The sequence below is a fragment of the Quercus suber genome, unplaced genomic scaffold (genome assembly GCF_002906115.3).
Source record: "Quercus suber isolate HL8 unplaced genomic scaffold, Cork oak 2.0 scaffold_398, whole genome shotgun sequence".
Lineage (NCBI taxonomy): Eukaryota > Viridiplantae > Streptophyta > Magnoliopsida > Fagales > Fagaceae > Quercus > Quercus suber.
In genome coordinates, this window is record NW_027069849.1 from 412,204 (window position 1) to 438,513 (window position 26,310).

The 26,310-nt window shown below is 36.1% G+C and overlaps 3 protein-coding genes across 3 annotated transcripts; 1 reads left to right on the forward strand and 2 right to left on the reverse strand.

The window, feature by feature from the left end:
* Positions 1 to 376: 376 nt before the first annotated feature.
* Positions 377 to 7,132, reverse strand: LOC111998504 (two-pore potassium channel 3). The gene is made up of 3 exons (XM_065761139.1): positions 5,600 to 7,132; positions 820 to 1,080; positions 377 to 725 (listed from the first exon to the last, which is right to left on the reverse strand). The coding sequence occupies exons 1-2, from the start codon at positions 6,733 to 6,735 to the stop codon at positions 933 to 935; spliced, it is 1,284 nt and encodes a 427-aa protein (XP_065617211.1). The 5' UTR covers positions 6,736 to 7,132; the 3' UTR covers positions 377 to 725; positions 820 to 932.
* A 4,417-nt stretch (positions 7,133 to 11,549) lies between these two features.
* Positions 11,550 to 19,572, reverse strand: LOC111998517 (uncharacterized). Its single transcript, XM_024030614.2, has 7 exons — positions 19,427 to 19,572; positions 17,843 to 17,908; positions 17,691 to 17,740; positions 17,496 to 17,560; positions 12,236 to 12,327; positions 11,906 to 11,977; positions 11,550 to 11,820 (listed from the first exon to the last, which is right to left on the reverse strand). Exons 1-7 carry the CDS (start codon positions 19,427 to 19,429, stop codon positions 11,782 to 11,784), a joined length of 387 nt encoding a protein of 128 aa, XP_023886382.1. The 5' UTR covers positions 19,430 to 19,572; the 3' UTR covers positions 11,550 to 11,781.
* A 2,713-nt stretch (positions 19,573 to 22,285) lies between these two features.
* On the forward strand, positions 22,286 to 25,771 carry LOC111998503 (probable methyltransferase At1g29790). Its single transcript, XM_024030596.2, has 2 exons — positions 22,286 to 23,726; positions 25,447 to 25,771. Exon 1 carries the CDS (start codon positions 22,585 to 22,587, stop codon positions 23,707 to 23,709), a length of 1,125 nt encoding a protein of 374 aa, XP_023886364.1. The 5' UTR covers positions 22,286 to 22,584; the 3' UTR covers positions 23,710 to 23,726; positions 25,447 to 25,771.
* Positions 25,772 to 26,310: the final 539 nt, after the last annotated feature.

Below are 26,310 nucleotides of genomic sequence, written 5' to 3' on the forward strand. Positions count from 1 at the left end.
AACTTTTTATATATCATAGCATATTCGGGCACAAAGTTTACAACTAAAAAATGAAATGACAAACTATGGGTGCAACGGAACTCAATCAGTTGGTGCACAGAGAGTGAGGGTGAGATACTTCAAATGCTGCATCATCACAATGAAACCGTCATTTCCAAAGGGATGTAGATATGTATCTTCATTATAAAACTTATTGATGAACAAACTCATATGGTCCATATAAAACAGAAAAGTAATTGACCTATAAGTTTGGCTGATGGCTGAAACATGTAATTTTAAAATAAAAAGAACTGTTTGTATTTACAACAATTAACTAGATCTGACCACAGTGAACATCCACCGTGAGGGAGAGAAAGAGGAGCTCAAAAGCAAAATATAGAACCAATAATAAACTTTATAATGATTGATCATAATCTTTTATCATCAGGTTTTTGCAAAGAATAAATACAGACCTTTGAAAAAGTAGTCCTAACATAACTTTGTACAAAGTTGAAAATAGCTTCAAGCAGAAAAATTGTTCCACGTGTCAAAACCCTTGATCTACCGCACATCATGATGGGCAAGGGCAAGTTCGAAGATGCAGTGACCATCACTGTCTCTAACTGATTTGTACAATTGAGTGAGCAATAAAACCATGAAAGATGGTGTTTGTGATGCACTCGTATTAATCACGCTTCATCCAATGTTCTTGTTGAACAAACTCAAATCAATACCTAGAACTCCCACTAGTAACAAAAATGATATAGCTATTCAATTGGAAGATCAGAATTTAAATACAAATGAGGAACAACTGATAAGGAAATTAAGTTCATAAATTACCTTATGGAACTTGAATACATAGTAGCACCTTCATCAACTTACAATAACAACAAGGATTTTCTTCTGCCTTTCTGTAGCATTATAATAAGAATCTTACCAAGAGTACTTTTATATCAATGATGGTTCTCCATAAGATCAGCAAGAGTTATCTTTCCACAGTTTCCGGTGTCTAGCCTATCAAATTTGTCACAGATCTGCACAATGTCTTTCTCTGATACCTTTCCCATCTCCTTGAGCTTGTATATGACGTATTCTGATTTACTGCATATATAAAACCAGGAAAAAAATACTCAACAAAGACTCAACCTAACTGCTTGGGTTGGCTTCGAACTCAAGATAAATGAAAACTAAAAAAAATCATTGAGAATAAGAAAGAAAGAAATCAATGCTAATATCAGGGACCAAGACAAAGAAAAATAAGTGAAGTAGCAAGTATGAGCTGATCAAGCAAATAATATAGCTACTTTCTACAAGAACAGAAAAATTCAATCACAATGAAGATGATACATCTGGGGCTTTTATCACTTTTGTATTACTAAAGACATCTGGGGCTTTTATCACTGTTGTATTACTAAAGACATCTGCATTCAAGTCAAAATAGGTGCGGATAGATGACAAACGGCCACAAAATAGAAAGCAAGGGATTGGATTCTTTATCATCAGCAGGATGCCACATTACATCCCACCTTCTTTTTAGTATAATCAGAAGCTACTGTGCTACTATTAACCAAACAAAACAAACTACTTATAAAAAAATTAACCCAAAAAAACTTGCCATGTTATTCCTTAGCACAGAAAAAACTTGAACGTAACTTATCACTAGATTTCACGAGAGATCCCCTTTTCTGTTTTTGGGTAAGTAAAATCATAGACCACAGAAGCAACAATAACCATGGCTATGATTTTCCTAAGGAAAACTAAGCAAAGAGGAAATAAACATTGGATGCACAGAAGCAACAATAATCAACCATTTGCCTTGTCTTTGATGCACAAATCTAGGCAGATAATCTGATGCAGGAAAATCAAATCAAACAAGGAGAATTGTCTTGGGGAAGCAAAAGAAGAAAAAAACAAACAGATAGGACCTCAGAAATAGCATATAAGTTTGTTGGGAATTAGCACCAAGTGATTAAAAATAGAAAAATAGAACCTAGGAATCGCCACCAAGCATGGATAATGACAGAACCCAAGAATCAGCACCCAGGCTTCCTTAGAATCAGCTCAACGCATTATTAGAAAACTTCCAACCAAAATATCATTAATCCATGATTAATTTCCTACATTAATGAATTTTGGACCCTTTAAAATATGGTTTTTAAATTACATCAGACATGAAAAAAAAAAAAAAAAACCTTCATAATGAAATTACGACATTATATGGAGAAAAAAATCAAGTAGTAATCAAATCTCTCTAATAGCATTAATCAGTGGCAGTCACAATCAACCAAGTCCATTAAAATCACCCAGGTCCAGGAATGTGATGCACCTGTGGATTTCATCTTCTAGGCATCAAATCACAACACCACAAGTACAAATACAAAAACTCTGGCATTCACAGCATTGCATTCAAAATCACCATGTAATCTTGAACCTTTTGGATTGCCTTTTCTCCTTTTAGGAAAAGATGAAAGCATACTTAGCCACATTTATTTAGTCAAGGGTAATTTTATATTTTAATAATTGATGGAAGCGGGCAGTAGTTGCAGAAAGAAGTTCTTGCTCTATCAGCTTGGTCTATTGTTCAAAGTTTTTAAATGATGAAGTCCAATACCTACTAGGATAAAGAAAGGTTGTAAACCAATAAATCTGAGAACCATCCAAAGATCATTACAGTTTAATTGCTGAGATCTTAAGTACTTTTTAACTTGAAGGCATTCTTATCTGGCTGCATTTTTCTCTCTTTTCTTTCCTAATTCCTACTCTTCCCTGTAATTTTCTGCATTTTCATCACCCTCTTAATCCTGGAACCAGATCCCAGCATGACTTATTTAACCTTGATAAATCCTAATTTGATAACCCAAACCTTTCCACCATAAAAAACTAGTCCTTAATAACTCAAAAGAACAATGTTTCTGTCTCAGATTACTGCTCATACCCCTTTTCTTACGTCTTTACAACCCCATACCAAAGGCTTATCTCACAACCTTTTTTATAAGTAAATAAGCTTCATTGATAGAAAAAGAGGACAGTACAAAATAACAACATAAACCAAAGCACACAGGACGTGTACTAAGGACAATGAAAGAATAAGCAGAAACTAAAAAGAACTTAAGCTACATCTATCTAGCAGATCAGTCAAGCAAGAAAAAAGGAAGACGCCCAATGCATTTTTCCACCCAAGCAAAGTTTGTAAAAATGTCATCTTCAGCTCATGAATCACTCTTTCGGTTCCTTCAAAAATCTGAGCATTCCTCTCCCTCCAAATGCCCCACATCAAACAGTGGGGACCACGTTCCAAATCACCCCATTCTTATGTTTTCTGAATTTTCCTGGCCAGATAGCTAGAAGCTCCACAACCTCCTTAGGCATAACGCAAGATAACATACTCCACAACTCTCCAGCTATTGGGCAATGCAAGAGTAGATGATTTACGGTCTCCCCTGCCCTTTTACATATACAACACCAATCAATAACAATAAGCCAATGCTTCCTCAAATTGTCATTGGTCAAAATCCTGGCTTATCTCACACCCTTCCAATCCTCAGAACCTCCAAAGGTCTCCTTGACCTTTTGCAACCAATTAGCCCACCAAAACCAAACTTAAAACCCTTCATTGTGGCTGCCCAGAAAACTCCACAACTGGTTTCTTCTATATTTTAAACATTTTGCTTCCAAACCTCATTTTATGTTAATTCTGATCAAACTAAAAGCCCTAAACTCCTTCCACTTTAACAGACAACCCTGTTATGATCTTGATAAACCAAATACAATAAAAGAATTATGAAAGTGTATTGTATGTCTAACCAAATTTAATTATTGGTAGAGCCAGATGGTTGAATGCAATGCTCATCATTTGATGGAGGCATTCAACAAGTACAACATAATTTCAAGTTCTTTGACAAATGTAACTTTTTATTATTGGTAAGTTACAATGCACTCAATGGACCTAAGAACCATGGACACAGCAAGGGACATGGTGACACGGAAATTCTTGAAAAACTAGGATACGAAAATTAATTAATTAATATTTAATTTAGATATAATTTATATATTTTGGGGATATTTTATGTTCTCACTTACAAAGGTAATGCATATAGAGGGCCTCTAATTAAAGTTGTATCACAATTTACTAGAATCACAAAAGCAAGAGAAATTCACCTGAGCCTTCATTCCAAAGCCCAAGAGAGCCAAAAATAACATTAGAAATCCAAACATTTTCTCTTTTTTTTTTTTCTTTTTTTTTTTTGGGGGGGGGGGGGGGGGGGGGGGGAGGGGGGGGGGGGAGTGTCACAACATAAAGTTTAAGTCATCATTACTTCACACAGAAAGTCCTCACAATCTGTTAAAGTTGAAGATTATAGGACTTCATTAAGTCACTCAGAGAACATTGTTAAACATGTATGTTAAAAGTGAAATGAGGGGTTCTTACAGAACAATAACTCATGTCAAAAGGTATCAGAAATTTCAGAATATATTTCATGTAAACTTAAAAATTAGTTAGGCCTTATAGTCATGTGCAACCATTAGTACAATACATTTATACAATAATATGGTTGATGCACTGCCAACGTGAGTTGCATCTTTATCATATCATATAAAACCAGTAAAACATGCTAGAGCCAGGGTGATTGCAACACTTCCACAGTTTTCTCATTGTACAACAAAAACTTACTCTTGTTTTATGTGCATAAACTTACAAATCTCCAAAAAATAAGAAAAGGCCATTGTCATAATACAACAAAGCCCTAGTCCTAATTTTTTTGGGGTCAACTAATAATATTATTATTTTCATAATGATATTTTTTTAAAAAAAAAATTACACACACATAACAACACACTTAAAAGCCTATGCTTCGGTTTTCTTGGACAAAAATTAGGGGGGGTGGGAATTCTCACGGAACTAACACATTCATGACACATCTTTTCCTTATGTGGATAGTTTGGGGAGAGAGAGAGAAAGAGAGAAACTGCGTTGAGTTATCTACTATTGAGCCAAAATTCTTATTACTACAAATTTTTGTCTTAGCGGTACACAGCATTTGGAAATGTTGCTTCTCATTCTTTTGTAGATCTCTTTGACTATATTATGAGTAAATTCAACTTATAGTTCTTTAGGGGACTCATTTGCATACTTCCTCTGCACTTAGGTTCCCCTCCTATTGATAAATTTTTATCAATAAAAAGAAATCGTTATGAACAATACGGTTTTTAAAATGAAAAGTACAGTACTTGACATTAAAACTTGACATAATAAATAAAAGTACAGTAGTTGTGCAATCAAATGGTTTTTCTAGCAAATTCATAAATCTACAGAGTATAATTATGTAGCATTTCTAAATTAAGGACCTAATACTCACATTTCATAAACAATTATTCCCAATTCCTAAGTTTCTATAAAGAAATAAACGATTATTTAAGTTTTCATATAAATGAAGTTCACTTGTTATCTATTTCATTCTTGAAGTAATAAACATAGGTTGCATTTATTATTTTGCTACTTTCAATATCTCCCATTTGAGCTTTATCTATCAATACATAATACAATAAAATGGAGATGCATAAACCACAAAATAATTATTAAAATAAAAATGCAAGCAATTGACTCAAGGCCAATATATACCTCACAAAGCCATTGTTGTCAATGTCAGCAGCAAGAAACTCAGAGACAGTCATGTCCTGACCAAGAACCCACTTTGCCATCCTCCTATGCCGCTTATCAACTCTTGCCTCGGCCAAGTACAAAAATGCTCGAGCAACCGCGAGTGTCGAAAACAGCAACCAAATGGAAGCAAAAATACGACCAGTCAAGGACTCAAAAGCCCGGTCACCGTACCCAACTGTGGTAACCGACATAACTGAAAGATAAAACGAATCCACCCACCCAAGCTCCTCCACAAAATGCATTACAGCCACCCCAATTCCAATACAAAGAACCACAACCCCCAATGCCAATCCCACCTTCATCCTAATCCTCATCCTCCCTTTCTTCACATCAACAATATAAGACCTCCCGGCTTCTTTCCCACCCTTACTCTTCATAGTCCTCAACAAATAATTCTCCTGCAAATCAAGCACATAGCTGACCATCCCACTCAGCAATATATCAATAAAACCAAACCCCACCAACACAAACAATATGGAGAACAACTTGGTTGTTGTAGTTTTGGGCGTAATATCACCATAACCAATAGTACACATTGTGACAATACAAAAATACAAAGCGTCCACAACGGGGTGTGTCTCATTAGAAGAGAAATTGTCCCTATTAAACCAATAAATAACCACCCCTAATGCCAGATACAAAATTAGAAGAATACAAGCTTGACCCACAACAGATTGGGACCCAAATTGAGGTCTTGGCACAGAAGGGTGGGTAAAATCGTTGAGAACAGCCAGAGCCGGTGCAGTTTTGGATCGGTGAAGATTGGTTTTGGTCCATGGGCAATTGGGGTCAAGAAGCCAAGCTTGTTGGGATTGAGGCGTGTCATGAGCTTGTGGGGTTGAAGGGTCAAATATAGAAATGGAAGATGAAGAGGGTCTCGGAGAACTGAGAGAAAGGGTCAAGGCATCAACTAAAGGTGAAGCTTCTTGTGGAGAAGAGGAAAAGGGTCCAAAGATGAGACGGTCTTTGAGCTCAGAAGGTGTTAAAGGGATAGAGATCTCGTCGTTTTCTGGGAGTGGTACTAATACTGGCGGTGGTGTTGGTTGATATTTTTTTCTTGGGCTTAGATAAGAAAGCAGAGGCTCTTTCTCCATATGGGTCTGAAAATTTTTGTTTTGGTTTAAGGAAAAAAATATATAAAATTTAAGGATGTTTTTTTTTTACATGGAACGAATGAAACAACACAAACAAAGAGTTCGAGAAAAAGGGTGGTTGTTGTTGTTGTTGGTTTTTTGTTGGTGTTGAGAGTATGATTCGGACGGTTTGTTTTTGTGTGTGTTTGTGTTTGTGTTTAATGGGTTGTGTTTGTGTTTGTGTGTGTGTGACTGTGAAGTAACTGTGAAGCCTAGGAACGTGGCGAGTGAAGCTGGGAGTGAGAGAGAGAGAGAGACAAGCGTTAATGGATTCGGTATGTGGTGCAGAAAGAGAGAGAAAAGGAGAGGTGTATATACTTGGGGAAACGCGCTTTGTTTTGTGGTGTGCGTGGAAGAAAATGGATGGAGAGTCGAAAAAGGAGACGTACTTTATCGTTGCGTCATAGATTGGACATTTTGGCCAATAATTGGAAAAATGAAAATGCTGGATTTCACTCTTCTTTTTCTATTTCATTTTTTGGGTTGTGTTACGGTGCCCGTTAAGGAGACTTTTTCCTGACATAATTTTTGTCTTTTTTTTCAATTTTATGTCACTTTTTCAGTTTTGTAGGTACAATATCAGATTTTTCTTACTTTTTCTGACAAATTTTTTTTGTCTTTTCTGCACTTAATATTTTTTCTATAAAAATATGTTGGAAAAGGAAAATGCTGGATTTCTCTCTTCTTTTTATTTTTTTATTTTCCATAAAAAGAGTTTGGGTGGTATTTTAATATTCGTAAAAGAAATGAATTTATGGGTGATGTGGGTAATTCTGATTGTGGTGGACCGTTACTGTCCAGTTATATCTTATTATTTTATATTGAGAAGATCTTAAAATTTTGGTTTTAGAATTATTGACAAAAAAATTGTCATAAGTGAAATATGATAGTATTTCCTCCCATTGCGTAACTTATTTTCTTCTTATTTTTATTTAAATGTAAGATATATGATATTTAAGTGCAAATAAATATCAATTATTGCTTGCATAAAAATAAGAAGGAATCAGAGGATTTAAATGGAGGAGATCTTTTCTCATTAGCACTGTTCAGGGTCTGTTTAGAATCTGTTTATTTTGCTAAAACTGAAAATTTTTTACTCAAAGTATTATAGATAAAAGTAAAAGTTAACTAAAATAGTACAATAAAACTCATAAATAGTATCAAAAAGTACAATAAAATTCATGCAAAGTAACAAAAATAAGCTAAATAATAAAATAAGTTGGCAAAAATAATATTTGCCAAACGGACACTCAAGGTACAAAATTTTATAAGAATAGATAATTGAGACATTTTACATTTTTGAAATTTTAGATATTTATTAACCAAACAAGCTATGTAATATTGATAATTCCCTTGACTTCCACTTTAAATTCTTATGGAAATCAGCTTGGATCGATTGCTTATGTGTACTAGATTCATTGATATGTAGATATGGGTCAAACGCTTGTTACGTGTCTACATTTCAAAAAGTCTAATGCACAAAAACACTTGATCCAATCTTTGGCCCATTCTTACCAACTAATTACCAACCAACTATTTTTTTTTTTTTTTTTTTGGGGAATCCACTCCAACTGGAGTACGAGAAAATTTATTAAGTAATTTCGTAAATGTAGACATTAGTTATATTTGGTGAAACATCTTCCTTTTAGACTTGAAAATTGGAAGACAAATTGGCTAATCTAGCAAGACCATGAGCTTACTCTATTCCCTTGTCTTCTAGTGTGGCTGAAGATGTAGTTTTGGAAAGAGGAAGGAACAAACTTGATATCCTGTAAGATATGCCCAAAGCTAGAAGAAGTGAAATTATTACTATTTAAGCAGCGTTTGGATTCAATGAAAGCAGCGCGTTTTGCACTTGCGTTTCCTTTTTTTCTTTTTTCTTTACCAGAAGCACGTGAACACAAACCTGCCAGTGGGTCCCATGCACTATGTACAGGACCCACTACCACTTTCTACGTCCACACATTTCATTGAAATGGCACTGTCAATGGGTTCTGTGCACTGTTCACGAGACCCACAAATATCTTTTTTCGCCAAAAGTTTAATTAAAAATAGGTCTCACTACACTATTCACACATTTAAAAATTATTTTGTTACAGTGTTTTTAATTTTCAGCAAAATAAATTATATCCAAACAGACCCTTAGTACCTTAATGATAACTTCAGAGGCTCCCTCACAAATTACTTGAGGAAAGTTCAGTTCTTGTGCAAAACAGATTGCTCTCGGTGCTGCTAACACTTCCACCAAATAAGACTTCTTATAATTTTGGGTACAATATATCATATATGTTTGTTAAGAATTATCAAGTAGGGGGAAAGAAAGGCGCTTCTTCTTCTTTTTTTCTTTTTAATAAAAAAATACAAAAAAAAAAAAGTAGGGGGAAAGAAAGGCGCTTCTTCTTCTTTTTTTCTTTTTAATAAAAAAATACAAAAAAAAAAATATATATATATATATATATAAACTCCACACCAATTTAAATCTTCTCTCTCTGATGGCCGAGTAAGGAAATCGCTAGGAGTAGCATAGTTGATCCAGCGGAGACCCATGGCTGCACTTGAGTAGTTCCTGGTGGTGAATACAGAAATCCTTCCTGTACTTCCAACAAAATGATAATTCTTCCATAATTCTTTGGCAACAACGGGAATTTCGTTGTTGAAATAGGACCTCCAACATTCAGCAAGACTATGGGGATTGCTGTAGTTGAGATAAGTGTTTCCTTCATACCAAGGTCCTTGGTGGGTATAACCATTAATAAGCACCAAGTGTTTTGATGGTATGACATTCATCCAGTTGCTACCATCCCATTGTGGGAGAGTGCTCCAGCATCGGATCGATGAAAAGGGAACCCAAACCAAACCAAAAACAGATACCGCATATACAAGGAAAACCAAAAAAGATACCGCATATATAAGGAAAAAATTTAGATTATAGGGAAGCTGATTTTTTTTTTTTTCCATACTTAAGGGTCGTCAATGGGTCGGGTCGGGCTGGCCCGGCCCATTTTTACTTGGCCCAAGGGCACAATGGGCTGGGCATAATGGGCTATTAACTAGTTAACGGGCCGGGTCGGGCGGGGCCGAAAGAGAAAACCTCAGCCTATGACCCTGCCCATGGGCAATGCCCATTTTGTCTTTAATGGGCTAGGTTACTAAGTTGGGCCTAATGGGCTACCCATGAGATTGTGTTAGCATATTATTTTATTATTTTTAGAAATAAATAATCAATTTTTAATAAGGAAATAGTCAATCTAGTTTTTTTAAAAGGAAAGGATCAAAGACTTTAATACTTAATTACAAATTTTTTTATTGTCAAATCTATTTAATTTTTTTTAAAAAAATAAGGCTTCAAATGGTTTTTTATTTTTATCTTTAATAAAAAAAATCAAATGGTTAATTCAAATTTGCTAGACTACTAGAAAAATATATATTTAGTAAACTAAGTTTAGCATAATTACTTTAAGTATCTTAGTGGTTGGGAGTAGGGGTGTCCAGACCTGACCCACACCCGCCGGACCGACCAAACCGCCCGATCTCCACCCGATTTCAGCCCGAACCGACGCTCCTGTCAGTCGGTTACGGGTTGCCGCGCCCAAGACCCGACGCCGGCGGGTCGAGTGGCGGTTTTCTTCTCCAAAACCCGAGCCACTCGACCCGACCGATGTTCTATACAAAAAATGCAGAATCCGGCGAGGTCGAGCTTAGATTCGAAGAGATCCGGCGAGGTCGAGCTTAGATTCGAGTAGATCCGGCGAGGTCGAGCTTAGATTCGAGCAGATCCAGCGAGGTCGAGCTTAGATTCGAGGAGATCCGGCCAAGTCCCATCAATTTTTAGCCAAAAAATGCAGAATCCGGCGAGAAATTCCAGAATCCGGCGAATATTTCCAGAATCCGGTGAGATTTCCAGGTTCCGGCGACTTTTTTTTTCCAGATTTTGATGCTTTCTTTATTCCGGTGACCCGCCCGACCCGACCGACGTTCACCCTCACCCGAAACCGACTCGAACGATGCTTCCGGCGGGTCGAGTCCGGGTTCCTCCACTCTTCACCCGACGCCGGCGGGTCGAGTCCGGATTGGGTCCAAAACCGACCCGGCCCGACCCGTGGACAGCCCTAGTTGGGAGAGTTTTCTTAAGAAATTCTATTACAATATCTCAAGATCAATTCTTCATACACTTCCTATATATTTTTGTTAAAAATTTTAAGTTATTGGACTGGGCAACGGGTTGGGCCAACGGGCTGGGCTACTGGGCTAGCCCACTGGGTGCCCATGGGCATAAAAACTAGCCCACGGCCTAACCCACTGGGCTAGTGGGCTACCCATGTGCCTTAATAACAACGGGCTGGGCTGCCCATTAGCCCGATGGGCTGCCGGGTTTTTGGGTCGGCCCGTGAGCCATGGGCTATTTGATGACCCTTATCCATACTTTTCCGTCTAATACGAAAATAAATAACTATTGACAATTAATATGTATAGTACCATCTGATAATAAAAAGTACAGTACCAAATAGATCATGTCTTCCAAGTATTTTATATTTCATTATCACAAATATATATATATATATATAAGCATTTTCTATTTCGTTTGAGCTCCATGAACTCTAACCAAAATAGCTAATTCTGTAGTTCAACTGAAAAAAAAAAGTATTTGTCTCTGTGATCCTGTCACTTGGAGTTTCAAATCTCTAAGGAGAAGATTCCAGCTAAACTGTTGCATGGGATAATTTTCAATTTGCATCAATATTAGAGCAACTTATAGGACTAGGATGAACATCAAATTATTTAGGTAGCAAACATTGATTCAATAATTAAGCATAAAAGATACTGTAATAAAACATAACGCAAGATGAAGATCTACAACTCCAACGTCCTTTTCAACCAAACATTTCGCCCATAAAAATACAACTGTGAACTTTGTTAATATACAACCAACAAAGCATTGTACCATTGATGTATCTCACTCCAAACAGCATTATATAATCAAATAAGCACACTCATTCCAGATACGAGCTAATCATCGTCATCAAGAACACTCCGACGCCTCTGGATCTGGAATATATATAGCAATATAAGACAGCAATTACAGCAATGAGGAAAAAAATTTTGCAAGTTGTAAAAAACCTTGAGTACTTACTGTGACTTTGGTTTGCCTAGTCGTTTGGGTGTTAATTTGTTCCAGCAATGATATGAGCCTCTCTTCAGAAACCTACATATAAAATGTAAAAGTGTGTGCTATTGGTCAGAGACCAACTTCTTTTGATTTATTTTTTAAGATAGATGCTCCACCAAAAGCAAATGGCATCTAAGATTGCACTAGGACACGATTGGTGAGGCATTATCTCATGTAACAGATGCATACAACGCCCCTTGCATAGCAATTGATCCCATGCTTCTCAACCAAGTGAGAGGGGTGTTGCATGCAATTGTTACATAAGATGATAAGCTCAAGATTGATTTGGTATACCTTCTCAACTATCTGACCCCTTTGAGCAGCATTTAGCAACACATCTTCAACACCTCTAGCTTTCTCAGGTTTCACCAAAGCAATTCGGGCAACTGCACAGACAGCATAACAACAGACATTGGACACGTGATGCCAATCATATACAGAATAAACATACAATAAAATCAAACAAATTTGCCTAATGAAACAAATGTACAAATTGGTTAAGACGCATTCCCATATGCTGCTGATTTACAAAGAGATATAACGCATCATTACTGGCTTTTTAGATTTTACTGCCCGCTTTTATTCATAAGTTACAGTTACTATTATACACACACCTAACCCATGACCTTGCCGTCCACTCAGTGACTTCTTATTGCCCCCTTTATTTTTTGATAAGTAAGAAAAGTCTTCATTAAAAATACAACCTTATGCAAAAAGAGAACAAAGTAGTCAAATAGTACAAGCAAAAAAAAAATAAAAGAACAGAAAATTAATTACAGGAGAGAAGACATCTAATGAAAAAAGGAGATCATAACCTGAAGCTTATGTTATAATATTTCTAAGAAGTTTTGCAACAACAAAGTATCATTTACATTTGCTGTGAAGCACATCACACATCTGTCATGTATCATTTACATTAGCAGGTCATCTCCATCTCTGCATGTAAACTAATGTCTGCTTTCATACCAATTCCAAAAGAATTAGTTTACATTAGCAAGTGATCTCCACTTACACAAAATCATGTCTGGTAGTATTTAGAAGCTCGTTTCAGCAAGGTTATTCAAAATTAACATCTTGTCCCCGACTTTATGTATCCAGAAAAAAGAACCGTCACAGAATTTTCAGGTATAAGAGATTTCAAATGGTCTTTGAACCAAACAGCAATCTTTCCCCACTTAGATAAGGGATAGAGGATTAGGTTATAGGTTTCAACCCCGTATAGGTGCATGAGTTATATTTACCTACAATTAATGTAAAATTAATAGGTTTTACAAACATCACAATCATAATGCTGCATAACTGTTAGTACAATTCTACTCAATTATTTTCCATCATAAAAAGGTGAAGCCTAAGAAAGCATGCTGCCATGGAAACCACTTCTATTTACAATTGATTCTCAGGCTATCAATTTTTTCAACCTATTAAGTTTTGGTCAATATTATTATGTTTCTAAGCCTTTGACACAAAGTTCCATACCAATGACCGTTTAAGATTAGCCAAGGAACATAAATGTTTTGGTACAAGTCAATACCAAAGTAACATTTCAGGATTATTGCTATTTATATATTTATATTTATCCGTGAACTTAAAAAAAAAAATATATATATATATATATATATATGAACATATAACCGTGAACTTAAAAAAAAAATATATATATATATATATATATGAACATATATATTTGGTTACAATTTAAAACCCACAGAATCATGGAGAGTCTTCAAAAATGCAAACTCATGCCACCAGCCAATCAGCCATATTCTGGTCATGTTCACCACCAACCTAATAAATCAAACAAAAAAGTACATGTGGACCCTAATAAATCTAATTAAAAAAGAAAGTACACCTAGAGAGTAAAACTTGAAAAGATGACACCTAACCATCTAACAACCCAGAGAAAACCAAAAAGAAAAGTCGTGAGCTGTCATACGGGATAGAGAAAATAAAGAAAGAAGAGGAGCTGAAGTTCTACCAGCCCGAATTGCATTTACTAGCGGAACTTTCCAAAAACAGACTGAAACGGCCAGTATAGGCTGAAACAGGCCAGTATTTAAACCAGTATGTTTCTGAGGGCTTAACCATACCAGTTTAGTAACCGGTACAAAAAATTTTCAGTTGTAATAGTCAATACAGCGAAAATTTTATAACTTTGCTTTCACACCAATAACCCAAAACCAACCACTTGTTGTATTATATTTGAAATCATACCATAAAGAAAAGTTGTTTGAAAATATTTGCTTGTGAGAAGGAAGTAAATTTGAGCAAGAGTGCGGATCAAATTAATTTTATTCTAGCTTTATGCTAGTTTGAGACTTTGAGTCCTGCTTATAAAAAAATAAAAAATTTTAGGTTTGAGTCCTGTGCAATTATTAGAAAGTTTCAAACTTGGCTAAGTGGCAGTTTCCAATTTGGGGACTTTCTAAAATTCTGTTTAGTTATGAGCAAGTTTTGACTTGACTAAGTAAGAATTTCCAAAGTGGGTTTGTCTTAGTTTTGCTTCCATATGAGAGACAATCAAACAAGTTTACATATGGGAATTTAATGCAGAGTTTGCAGTGATTCAAAGATAAGACTTGCATAGAGTTCTTCTCTCTTTATTCTTTTGTTAATTTACAGTCTGCAGCATAGAGCTCTCAGCCATAATCAGCCTATCATTAACACCAGATTCATCCAGTTAACCTAAACCCATTCGCCAGAAAACCCTACTACCTTTATTGAGATCTAAAATTTTGTTTGATGTAGAATTGGAGCAACTTGTTTTACTGTATTCTGTAAAAACACCTAAAAACCACACAAAACACAACCATAATTCCCTTCACAGACCTTAAAAACTCTGAGCCATACAGTTTACTTTTTTTCCTGATAACTAGTAACATTTTATTAAAATAGAGGAGAACCCACATGAATACAGGATATACACACAAAGCTCCCCTAAAGTATTACATAACACATTTTTCCAAACGAAGGGAGAGACTCAAAAAATCAACAATAGAAACTTTATCCCCTGTGCCACGGTTGTGGGACCACTCAAACAACATTGTCACATATGGTCATTTCATTTTCAGCTCAATGATTGAGAGTTCCACACCATTAGAAGTGTAATTGCTTTTATCCCACTACATGGACCACGTTAAGTATAAGGGGGCAACATTCCAAGCAATAGAGCTCTGATGTTGTTTACCAAACCATAATCTCCAACCAAATAGCACAACCACAATGCTCTTAGGCATGCCCAGCAAAACCCATTGAGCCATACAGATATTGTCAAGCCAAAGGAGAAGAAAGAAAAACAAACAAAACACAACAACAATCAACCAGTATTACGGTGGACAGCCCTACAAACACACACATTGACCCGAATTCATCTATAATCTTACAATGAAAACCCTAAAATAAAAAAAAAAGCCTTAAACCTACTTATCATAAATTTTATATATATATATATATATACATATAAGGCTTAAACCTACAGGTGTTGTCTGCACAAAAACAAAAGGAAGAGAAGAAATATAACAAACAGCAAACTAATATGGATAATAGACAAACACACATCACTTAAATATTATCGTTACTAGGGACCTGCGACAAGGGATTCTCTTTCTGCTCTTTTATTTGTTTTAGCAATGGAGGCCTTTAGCAAGTTTATGTTGAGTTGCCATTGGGGGCCCAGTTTAAATCCACTGCTGTTTGGACTTCGATATTAAAAAGGATGGAGAAACGACTTATTGTTGTGCCTTGAAGAGGTATTTATCTAGAGGTGGGAGAATTACTCTCATCAAGAGTACCCTTTCTAGTCTCCCTACCCATTTCTTATCATTATTTCCGACCCCTACCAGTGTGGCTCGCCGATTGGAAAATTTACAGCAAGATCTTCTGTTGGGTGGTTTAGGCAATGAAGTTTAAATGCAATTGGTTAATTGGAAGACTGTATGTCAACCACTACAATCGGGTGGTTTGGGTATTAGAAGTCTTACTTATTTTAACACTGCCTTATTGGGTAAGTGGTTATGCCAGTTTGCTTTAGAGACAAATGCTTTGTGAAGAGTAGTGATAGATAACAAATATAGCTGCTGTAGGAGTGATTGGTGTTCTGGAGTGTCAAATGAACCTCATGGGGTTTCTTTGAGGAAGTAAATTAGAGGTGGCTGGGGAAGTTTTTCTCAAAATGTCCAGTTTGAGGTGGGGAGGGGTTCTCAGATTCATTTTTGGGATGACATGTGGTGTGGGGAGGGGGAGCTACTTCTTAAGACAACTTTCTCACTGTTGTATCACATTGCAAGGAACAAGGATGCGTTTGTGGCCAAACATTTGGGTTAGAAAAACGGGATTGCTCATTGGGATGTGCTCATTATTAACCAGATACAAGATTGGGAGTTGGAGAGCTTGGAATCTTTTTTTTTCTCTTCTTTATTCTGCTGATGTTGGTCAGAATGAGGAAGATAAATTGGTGTGGTTACGGGTTACCTACCTGGAGTGGTTTCTTTGAAGTAAAGTCGTCTTATAAAACTTTAACGGGTAGAGGAAGCCATTCTTTCCCTTGGGAAAGTATCTAGAAGGTGAAAGCTCCTTCTAAGGTTGCCTTTTTCACTTGGACAGCTGCTAAGGGAAAGATTCTCACATTGGATAATTTGAGTAAGAGGAATATTTGTGTTGTTAACAGGTGTTGCATGTGTAAGAATGATTGGGAATTGGTGGATCACCTACTCCTTCATTATTCCTATTTATATAACCCGTGGTCATTTGTTTTTTTGGATAAGTATAACCCGTGGTCATTTGTATTTAGCTTGTTTGGTATTTCTTGGGTTATTTATAAGCAAGTGGTTGAGTTGCTAGCTTGTTGGCATGGAGGCGTTGGGTGACATAGAGCAGCAACTGTTTGGGATGCTATTCCGCAGTGTATTATGTGGATTATTTGGAGGGAGTAGAACAACCGAACTTTCAAAGGGGAGGAGCATTCTAGAGTTGAAATGCTTTTTCATACTGTCTTTATTTGATTGGATGACTGCTATGAGTGGTCTCGCCTAACCTTCTTTGCTGGATTTTCAAGATTTATGTAGTTTTGTTTAGTTTTTGTTGCCCTTGGTACACTCCCTGTGTACCAGGGTAACTGTTTTTTTTTTTTTTTTTGAACTACTTCGGTTTATTTTTAATGAAGTTTTTACTTACCTATAAAATAAAATAAATAATAATAAATAAATAAAGAATTCTGGTAGACTTCCTCACATTTTGAGAATTAAATTCTCCATTCATGACCAAAGTGACCAGTCCAAACTTCTTAAACAACAGAAACACTGCTAGACCTATATGATAAGACATAGTGATATCTAGATTGAGTGCAAGTTGCATAGTTTACCAACAGGCAAAAGGAGATCAAATATAAAAATAAACCAAGATTAGAATTGGTTGCCTTTTAGACAAGCAGTATCCAACAGTAAATTCTTCAGGAAAATGCAAGAGCTGACAAACATATGAAGAAATGATTATATTAAGAGGAAAAAAAATAACGGTCCTAATAAACAACTACAACCACTAATTTCAGATTTGACCTTACGTCTTTCCCGTGCTTCAGCTGACAAAATCTGACTAAGCATCATTTGCCTCCGTTCTTCTGCCTCCCTACATAAATTTCTTGCTCAAATCAATAACTTAAAAATGAATAAGCAATTGCCTTTACAGTAAAAACCCTTGAACTGGCAAACATTTGTGGCAGAATGCCACAAGCATAGAACTAGATTCAAAAACCAACCTCTTGGCCTCTTCCTGAGCATTCTGCTGTTCAGAATTTTGTTGATTCCCCTATAAATCAAATAATATGATAAGCATTCAACACCAAAGCATGAGAAGCAAGCTGCAATACTATTATGCAAAAAATTTACATGTCAAAAGAAGATTGCCTACCGCACCATGTTGACCCATAAGCTCCTGCATTCTTCTTTGTCTGATTGCTTCTAACTCAGGATCAGCCTAAATAAAAACAATAAGTGGTAAATTTTGAAACCCAAATAATTGTTCCAGTAATAAAGGGCAGGAAGAAAACTTCAAATTTAAATAAACACTCCCAAAGGGCACCATATTCTAGAAAACCAAAACAAATTATTACCAATGCCTATCAGTTGAATTAAAATGCTAATTTTAGCATTTATTAAGCCATATTGCAATGAGAAAACTGTAAACATCCGTCAGTGGAACCATAATCAAATATCAAATGCTGATCCAGCACAAAACATTGAATACAAAATTCAGGACCATGAGCAGCATCTGGAGTGTGTACACATAACAAGGGTGAAAGCAAGAATACTTAGGTAACAGCTTCAAGGTGAAATTCCATTTCAACAACTATTGAATTTAAAGTTTCACTGTCTTCATTTATTCTTAGAAAAAGCTAAGTAGTCATTTGAGTGCCAAATTGTATGGCCTTTCTTGCTTGCATAGTTGATAGCAGATTACCCTCACTACAGACGAGCACTACTTGGGAAGCATATTTCACGTGACTCTTGCAAGTGTGGGCTCATGAGAACAAGCGAGTACATAGACAACTTCACTTTATGATTCTTCCTTCTATTTCTTTTAGGCTATATTTAGCAGCTTATCATCATGATCAAGGTTTCTTCTATGACCAGAACAGACTCAACTTATGCGTTATTCTTTATGCAACTAGATATTCAGTTTCACACCTTATAAAAATACATCATTGCTAATTAATAATGCACAAACTCTTAAGGAATATAAAGTTGCTTCATAAATCATAGTTCGTCCTTTTAAAAGCGATTATTAGCTAGGTTCGCTAATTATCCTGACCCAACAATGTAGCCACATTTCATATGTATCATCGGTATCACACACAGTATTCTTTTTGATTCATTGAAGCTGATTCCCCTTTTTAATAGGTAGGGAACCTTTCTAAAGAAGAGCCCATTGGACTCGCCTCTAGCCAGAATAACCAACATGCAACTGAACCCACTAATCTGATGAACTAAGCAATTCATGCTCATGCCAAGGAACACACACATGCACATTATTGTAGTCAGAGTATCCAAAAACCACCAAGTACTAAAATCTCTTCAAAGACCAAGCAAAGCAAACCCACTAAAAATGAGCATACTCCAGATTCAATTTAGCCCTGCTCAGTTTTTACACAAACAAATAAAAAATGGGTTTTCATTTTTCACTAACTATTTCTTAGCCAATTCACAGTTATCAAAATCACATTACACACACACAATTGCAACAGCATAATTTTCAAACTACAATGACCCAAAAGCTACAATACCCAGAATCTGAAAAGTGAGCAAGTGTATAAGACATTCAGTACATGAAATCAAAAACAACAACAACAACAAAAACTTATCGATAACTAACTTTTTACAAGATGAACACAAAACCTAATGCTCTGTTTGGTTCGTCCAAAAAAAATGATTTTTTTTCCTTTTTTGAGAAAAATAGGTAAAGTAAAGAAGAAAAAGTAGAAATTATAATACGCACCATTGTTTGATTTGAACGCAGAGAAGCAAAGTGGGTTTTGTTTTGCTGTGGATTTGGGAATTAGGATCTTCTTCTTCTTCTTCTTCTCCTCCTTGCACACAAAGCAACAGATTTTTTGGGGGTTTTTGTTTTAGCTTTGCACTCGCGTTTGTATGACGCAATTTTACAGGCTTTTTATGGGCCTCAGGTCCACCATTGTTCCATTACCCATTGCAACATTTTTCTTTTCTTTTTTTCACTTTCCTTCCTATTTCTTAAGGTCAAAATACACTTTGATTTTTAATCTTAAATTTAAAGCGATTGTTTCTAAAAAAAAAAAAAAATTTAAAGCGATTTCTGTCGGTTACTAACAAAACAAAAGTATTTGCCACGTATCTTTTGTGTAATGATCACTTTATAAGTATAAGTATTTGTGAAGTATGGAGAGTCAAGGTCGAGGTTGGAATTCAAGTTTCTAAGAGAGAGTTTTACACACATATACATTTAGATTAAGTTATAATAAAATTTCTATCTTATATAAAAAAAAAATATAATTGATTTTAATCCTTTACAAATTTGATAGGATTGATTTTAGTCCATATATGTGTCTAAAAGAGTGATAATATGTCAATTTATAATTTGTCCATGTCACTTAAAGGACTAAAAAGAATCACTTTAAACTTTAACGAAAATTGCTCATGGGCTAAAATTTAGAGACTAACAACATGTTCTACCTTATTCTTTATTTAGGGTCGGTACAAGGCCTAAGCCTAACGCTCCCACTACAAAAAGGCTTTATGTCCTTGTCAATAGGCCTTGTCTTTCCTTATGAAAGGAGACAAAAAAATTTCTATAAAAAAATTATGCATTATTTTTCTCACCTCTATTAAGTTCTCCAAAAATATTAAACCCATACAAATGCAATCCAATTTAAATCCTAAATTGTTTGAAAAAAAAATGTTGTAAATAAGCCCAATTATTAATAATGATTAATTTTCCTTAACAACTTGAGATTATAATTTTTGTAAACCAATATTCTAAATGGTAGATTTTCAAGATTAGCTACTTAATCTCCCTCGTGGCTATATACCAAACAATCTCTATCTCTCTCTTAATACCAAAATCAAAATTAAATTACAACTTTACTTAACCATGCATCTCCATATATCCAAGATAAAGTAAACCCCTCTTTAAATATATATATATATATATATTATGGGGACACAAAAACTGGCCCTCGAGGAGTTCTCTGCGAATTACCATTACGATTATTCAAATAACCTATATATAAGTAAACAACAAGGGATAAACACTTCACAATGGAAAACTCAAGCAATTGATTTCTTTGACCTCAAATGTTATAATTTCTATCTAGATATTACAATAGGTGACTCTCCCATTCCTACGGTGTTACCCTCACTCTCTCTCTGATTGATTTTTCTTCTGTGTATCCTATTCCTTCTTTTTCTTTGGATCCCTTGCCTTTTGCCTCTCCCTCCCATTTTATAGCTTCAATCCTTGCTCTTATCACTGAAACTGTCATGTTGCCTACCAAAGTCTTAGGAATATATTCCTTAGCTTTATCGGTTTCCTCTCCACCCTTATCCTAGAACTCTGACTTTTGGGAGTTGTTTGTATTGTTCAGACTATCTTATTTGTATTTAATGTGGCAGAGGTTAAGTAAGAACCCCATCATTAATGCAAAGGCAAAGATGTTCAATCTTCTTGCATGTTTTGGAAGTTTCTCGCAGTTCCAGGCATCTCCTAGAAACCACACGTGGACAATCCATGTAGCATCCTTCAAATAAGATTAGTTCTTTACTTCTCCACGAGAACTACCTTCCCACGTCGCCGTCTTCTTCCATGGTACTTAGGATGGATTAGCTGCTTTTCCTCCGCAGCCCATTATCCCTTGGGCCTTCCTTGTAGCATATAAGATGGGTCCAACTCATTTCCCATGGCCTAACTACTTTTTGGGCCCCAAGCCTGGATGGGGACTCTTCCACTCCCCACATATATAAACTTTTCATTTCTTTTTATTAAATATTTTTATGCTTGAACTATAATATTTGATTCTCTATATGATATTAATTAACCCTAATTTTGTTAGAATTAATTCATCAAGTTATGTATTTAATTAATCAAATTAAACTTGATTCTTAAATAAATAAAATAAAATTAAAAAAACCTTAATTTTATACAGTATTTCCACACCCAAAAAAAAAAATTTAGTCAATATTAAATAATTTTATTTAATTAATATTTAAATATAATATGTCCTACTTAAATTTATCAGTACCTCAAACAATATTGAGTTGACTCTTTCTTTATTAGACTCTTTTTTTTTTTTTTTTTTTTTTAGGGGGGGGGGGGATTTTCTTGAGTAAATTGAAATTCGTAACAACGTGCTATGTCTTGGAAGGGCACGCAATGATGTTGAGTTTACTGATATTATATTTACTAGAGAGTCGTTTCTCCAAAAAAAAAAAAAATACTAGAGAGTCATGTGGAGGACAGAAGAAGAAAAAAAAAAGTCATGTGAAAGTGCCTGTGTCTTGTTTATTGATTTGGGAATGAAGCTTCTTTGTTAAAGAAAAAAAAAACCAATTAAAAACAAGTATTTGTGGTTTTGGTACTATCAGACAATACCTTGAAACATGGTAACAATACCATTATCTCATACATTATTCTAATGATAAGCACAGAAACACAGATCTGCATGAAATATGCTTTGACAAAGACCAAAGTAGGTCCCTTAATTCACGTGCCTCCAGTTATTTGATTTCCCTTTCAATTTGTTCATTTTCACGTTAAAGAAGCAAAGAAGAAAGAGGAAAAAAAGAAAAGAAGTAAAATATTGGTGAGCCCTAAATGGCCGACCCATGCAACCCACTTTCCTCCACTGGATCCCAACAAAATCTCTAGATTTGCATCTTTTAAAACATAGTTACTCTCCAGATTCCATTGCCACCAATCATTCCAATCCAACGGCCATAAAAATTCTATAACACTCTCCAAAGATCTACCACACTCAAACTTATTATTTACTTCACTTCAACTCACTTTCACACTTAAATTAAGTCAACAAACAGTGAAAGCTTAAAAGCAAAAACAAAATCTAAGTACAGACAGACACAAAACAACAGTGTCTAGAAGTGCAGAAGTGAGGAAAAGGAGAAATGGGTTTCACCATGGGACTGAACTTGCTGCTCCTCCTAGCCATGGTGGCTACAAACATCTTATCTCTCTACCACCTTTCCTCCACAATTCAGACCCCAAAGAAGCCCCCAACCGCTGCACCTCTAGTCCCCGACCACCTCATTCAGCAGCTCCACACCATCCGCGCCACCATCAACCAACTCACGCGCCTCCAACCCACCACCACCGTCACCACCGCCACAACCACAACCACCCCATCAGATCTCCTCCTCCACTCCCGCCTCTCCCCAATCGCCTCGTCTTGCCACAACCACGCTGACCTCCTCCACAAGTACATGACTTACACTCCTTACTCTCTCTGCCCACCGGACTCCGACTCCGTCGCCGAGTCCCTCATCCTCCGCGGCTGCCACCCTCTCCCTCGCCGCCGCTGCTTCTCCAAAACCCCACCAAAACCCACTTCCTCTCTTCCCCACAACCCTTTCCCTTCTTCTCTTCCCGACCAAAACGTCCTCTGGTCTGACAAAAACTACTCTTGCAGCTCCTTCAGCTGCCTCATTCGCTCAAACCCGAAGCTTGGCTTCGACCCATCTCGCGAAATCGACAGATTCACCTCCTACGCCAACGAGCTCGACCTCCCGATCCCGCAGCTGTTCCAGATTGCGAAATCGGCCAACTCCGCCCTCCGACTCGGCCTCGACATCGGAGGCGGAACCGGGACTTTCGCCGCGACAATGAAGCTCCACAATGTGACTGTCGTTACGACGACCATGAATTTAGGAGCTCCTTACAACGAGGCGGTGGCACTGAGGGGATTGGTGCCTCTGCACGTGCCGTTGCAGCAGAGGTTGCCGGTTTTCGACGGGGTGTTGGATCTGGTGCGGTGTGGACACGCCGTGAATAGGTGGATACCGGCGGCGGCGCTGGAGTTCTTGCTTTTTGATGTGGACAGAGTGTTGAGGAGTGGAGGGTACTTGTGGTTGGATCATTTCTTTAGCAAAAGTGTGGATCTTGATAAGGTTTATGGGCCGTTGATTGGGAAGTTGGGGTACAAGAAAGTGAAGTGGGCAACTGGGAGTAAGGCCAATTCGAAGTATGGGGAGGTTTATTTGACTGCCCTCTTGCAAAAGCCTGGTTCCAAATGAGCTTTCAATATTTTGAGGTAAGGTAGACAAATGTTTGGTACCTTAGTAGTTTGAATTGAATTCGGAAATTTATTTACCTCGGTGGAGTTTGATGTGCATTTAGAACTTCTTGGTGTTCTGTTTAATATAATAATTGAGATTTGAACAATTAACTTAGTTTGTTGGTGGGTATTTATTTATAATATTAGCATATAGTACTGACTGCATTTTTTTTTTTTTTTTGTTGGTAAGAAAATAATGGGGGGTGCAGAGTGTAGATTAAAGTGTTACTTAGAGATGAGACCTGGTTCATAATCCTGTGTCCAAAGCTGAATCTGGTTGGTGAAGACACAGGATTTGCTGATTTGCAATTGTGGTGTGTTGTTTGTTGTGCTCTTTTCGATTACATACGAGAAAGTTTGGTTGTGGTATTTTGTATGCATTGATAATATCTGTCAATTTCAATTGATCTAATGACATTTCGCCCACATCATTGATCTATCAAGCAATTATAGCTCTTTGATTGACAAAGTTAATTCAAGTTTTTTATGCAAACTGAAGTCAATTGTGAGCACTGCTTGAAATTCCTAGCTGAAATAGTCCTGTCTTTTTCGCTTAAGTTTGGCTCTGTTATTATCAGATTGTTAGGTACTTAGCTAATTCACAAATCACTAGTCATGATGGCCCTCTTTTTTTATGCTTATATTTTCCAACATACAAAAGGGATATCCATGTAAACTATCCAGGAACAATATCTTGAAGCTTAGATCAGTAACTTTCATCTGAAGCCCTGATATGGCTCTGTTTTAATTACTGGTTTTCATGATATCTCTTCTGAAAGAAGAAGTAATCTTCCTTCCTGAGACTGACATAAGTTTTAGTGTTTTACAAAAAAACCTTGGTTTTCAACTTTTGGCAATTCATCAGTGGTAAAGAGGCCATTTGACATACTATACATCAAGCTCAATAATCCCATCAAATCCACGTCTTCTATGGGCGTTCAGTTTGATAACCCTTAGTAGTGATTAGTTGTTAGTCAGTGAACATTTTGAATCAAATTCAAGAATTGATAGGCTAACCAATGAATATTCATGATTTCATAAGTTCTTCTCATTAGTTTCTTTTAAAAATAAAAAAATAAATTTAGCAAGAGATGATTAATAATGATTTTGTTTAAACTATGGATGTTCACATTCATGACTCATTTTGAAGAGTTGATGAAGTATGCCGATGAGAAGGCTTCTAGTCTCCCATTTCTCCTCTGTTCCTTGATTAGTTCCCCTAAAGTTCCTCCTCACAAAGAAATCTTCAAAAACAGTGAAGTTTTCCCTATCACGAGGAAATATTCCTATCAAATGCAATAAAATTCATGACAAATTTGTATGCAAAAATTGAATTGGATTGTCGAGAGTTTTTGGGCTCCATATGAACCTAAAAAACCTAAAGATAGATTGTATTCTTGCTTGATTGTGTAATTTAGGTCACTATTACATGATGCATCATGGTTATCTGATCCGTCTGTGAATTATATTGTATACATTCTCTAGTACTTATAAGTCCAACCAGTTAGATTGATTTACCATTTAACAGTTTTCATTAAAATGGATTACGGGTTTCGAACCTTTTTTTCTCCTCATCAAACTTCAAATTAATTTATCTAAATCAATGAACATGTCTTAAGACTCAAGAGTATAGTTTACACTACTTTCTGCAACTTCTGTTTTGAGTGCTCTGAGTTGATTATTGGTTGGCTCACAGGTATCGCTGCGAAACTGATTGCCTCATCAAAGGATTTGATTCCCCCGTGCTCCTAGACATGGAGTCCTCCGTAAATGAGTTATGAAGCAAAATATTTTATTTCCACTTAGGTGGGTTATACATTTATCATGATATCAATGATGTAAAGTCTTGTAGAATGAAAAAAATCATAGGGAAGTTGAAGTCTAGTTGTAGATCCAAAGGGTCTTTTTTTTTTTTTTTTGGGGGGGGAGGGGGGGGTGTGGTGTGGAAGGCATGCTTTGAGGTGGATCCCCTTTATTGGTTTTGATTGATTGTTATATTTTTTTTAACCTTCTCTTAATAATCCTTGCTAGATTATGTTATTTCTGTTTAATTGTTTAGAGATAAATCTGCAGAGCAATTACACTTAAAAAAAAAGTTGCATTTATTTTATAGAGACATTTGGTGGTCTAAGGCTCTAAAGCCCAAAAATATGGATTTTTTTTTTAGATTAAAAAAAAAAGTATGGATTTTTGATCCCATACCATGTTAAAAAGCGAGAAAGAAAGCAAAGAGGAAGGGGAACATGAAGGATGATCGAACTTTATTGCTTTTTTAAGTTTTCAACACACCACTCCTAGTTGTCTGGTTATACAACTACAAACTGTCCATGGAAATCATGCATGGCAAGTTGATGATCTAACTTTACTCATGTTGCTATTTTATGTGATGTGCCTTTGCTTAAAAGGGAATGGATCTAAAAAAAAAAGACACAATCAGTTTTGTTCTTTTTTAAGTGATTATCTTCTTCATTGCGAGCAAAGAAATTTCATTCTCCTCATCATCTTTCTTTTACCTTAATTGATTGTATCAATCTTTTAGAATATTAAAGTGAAACATTTG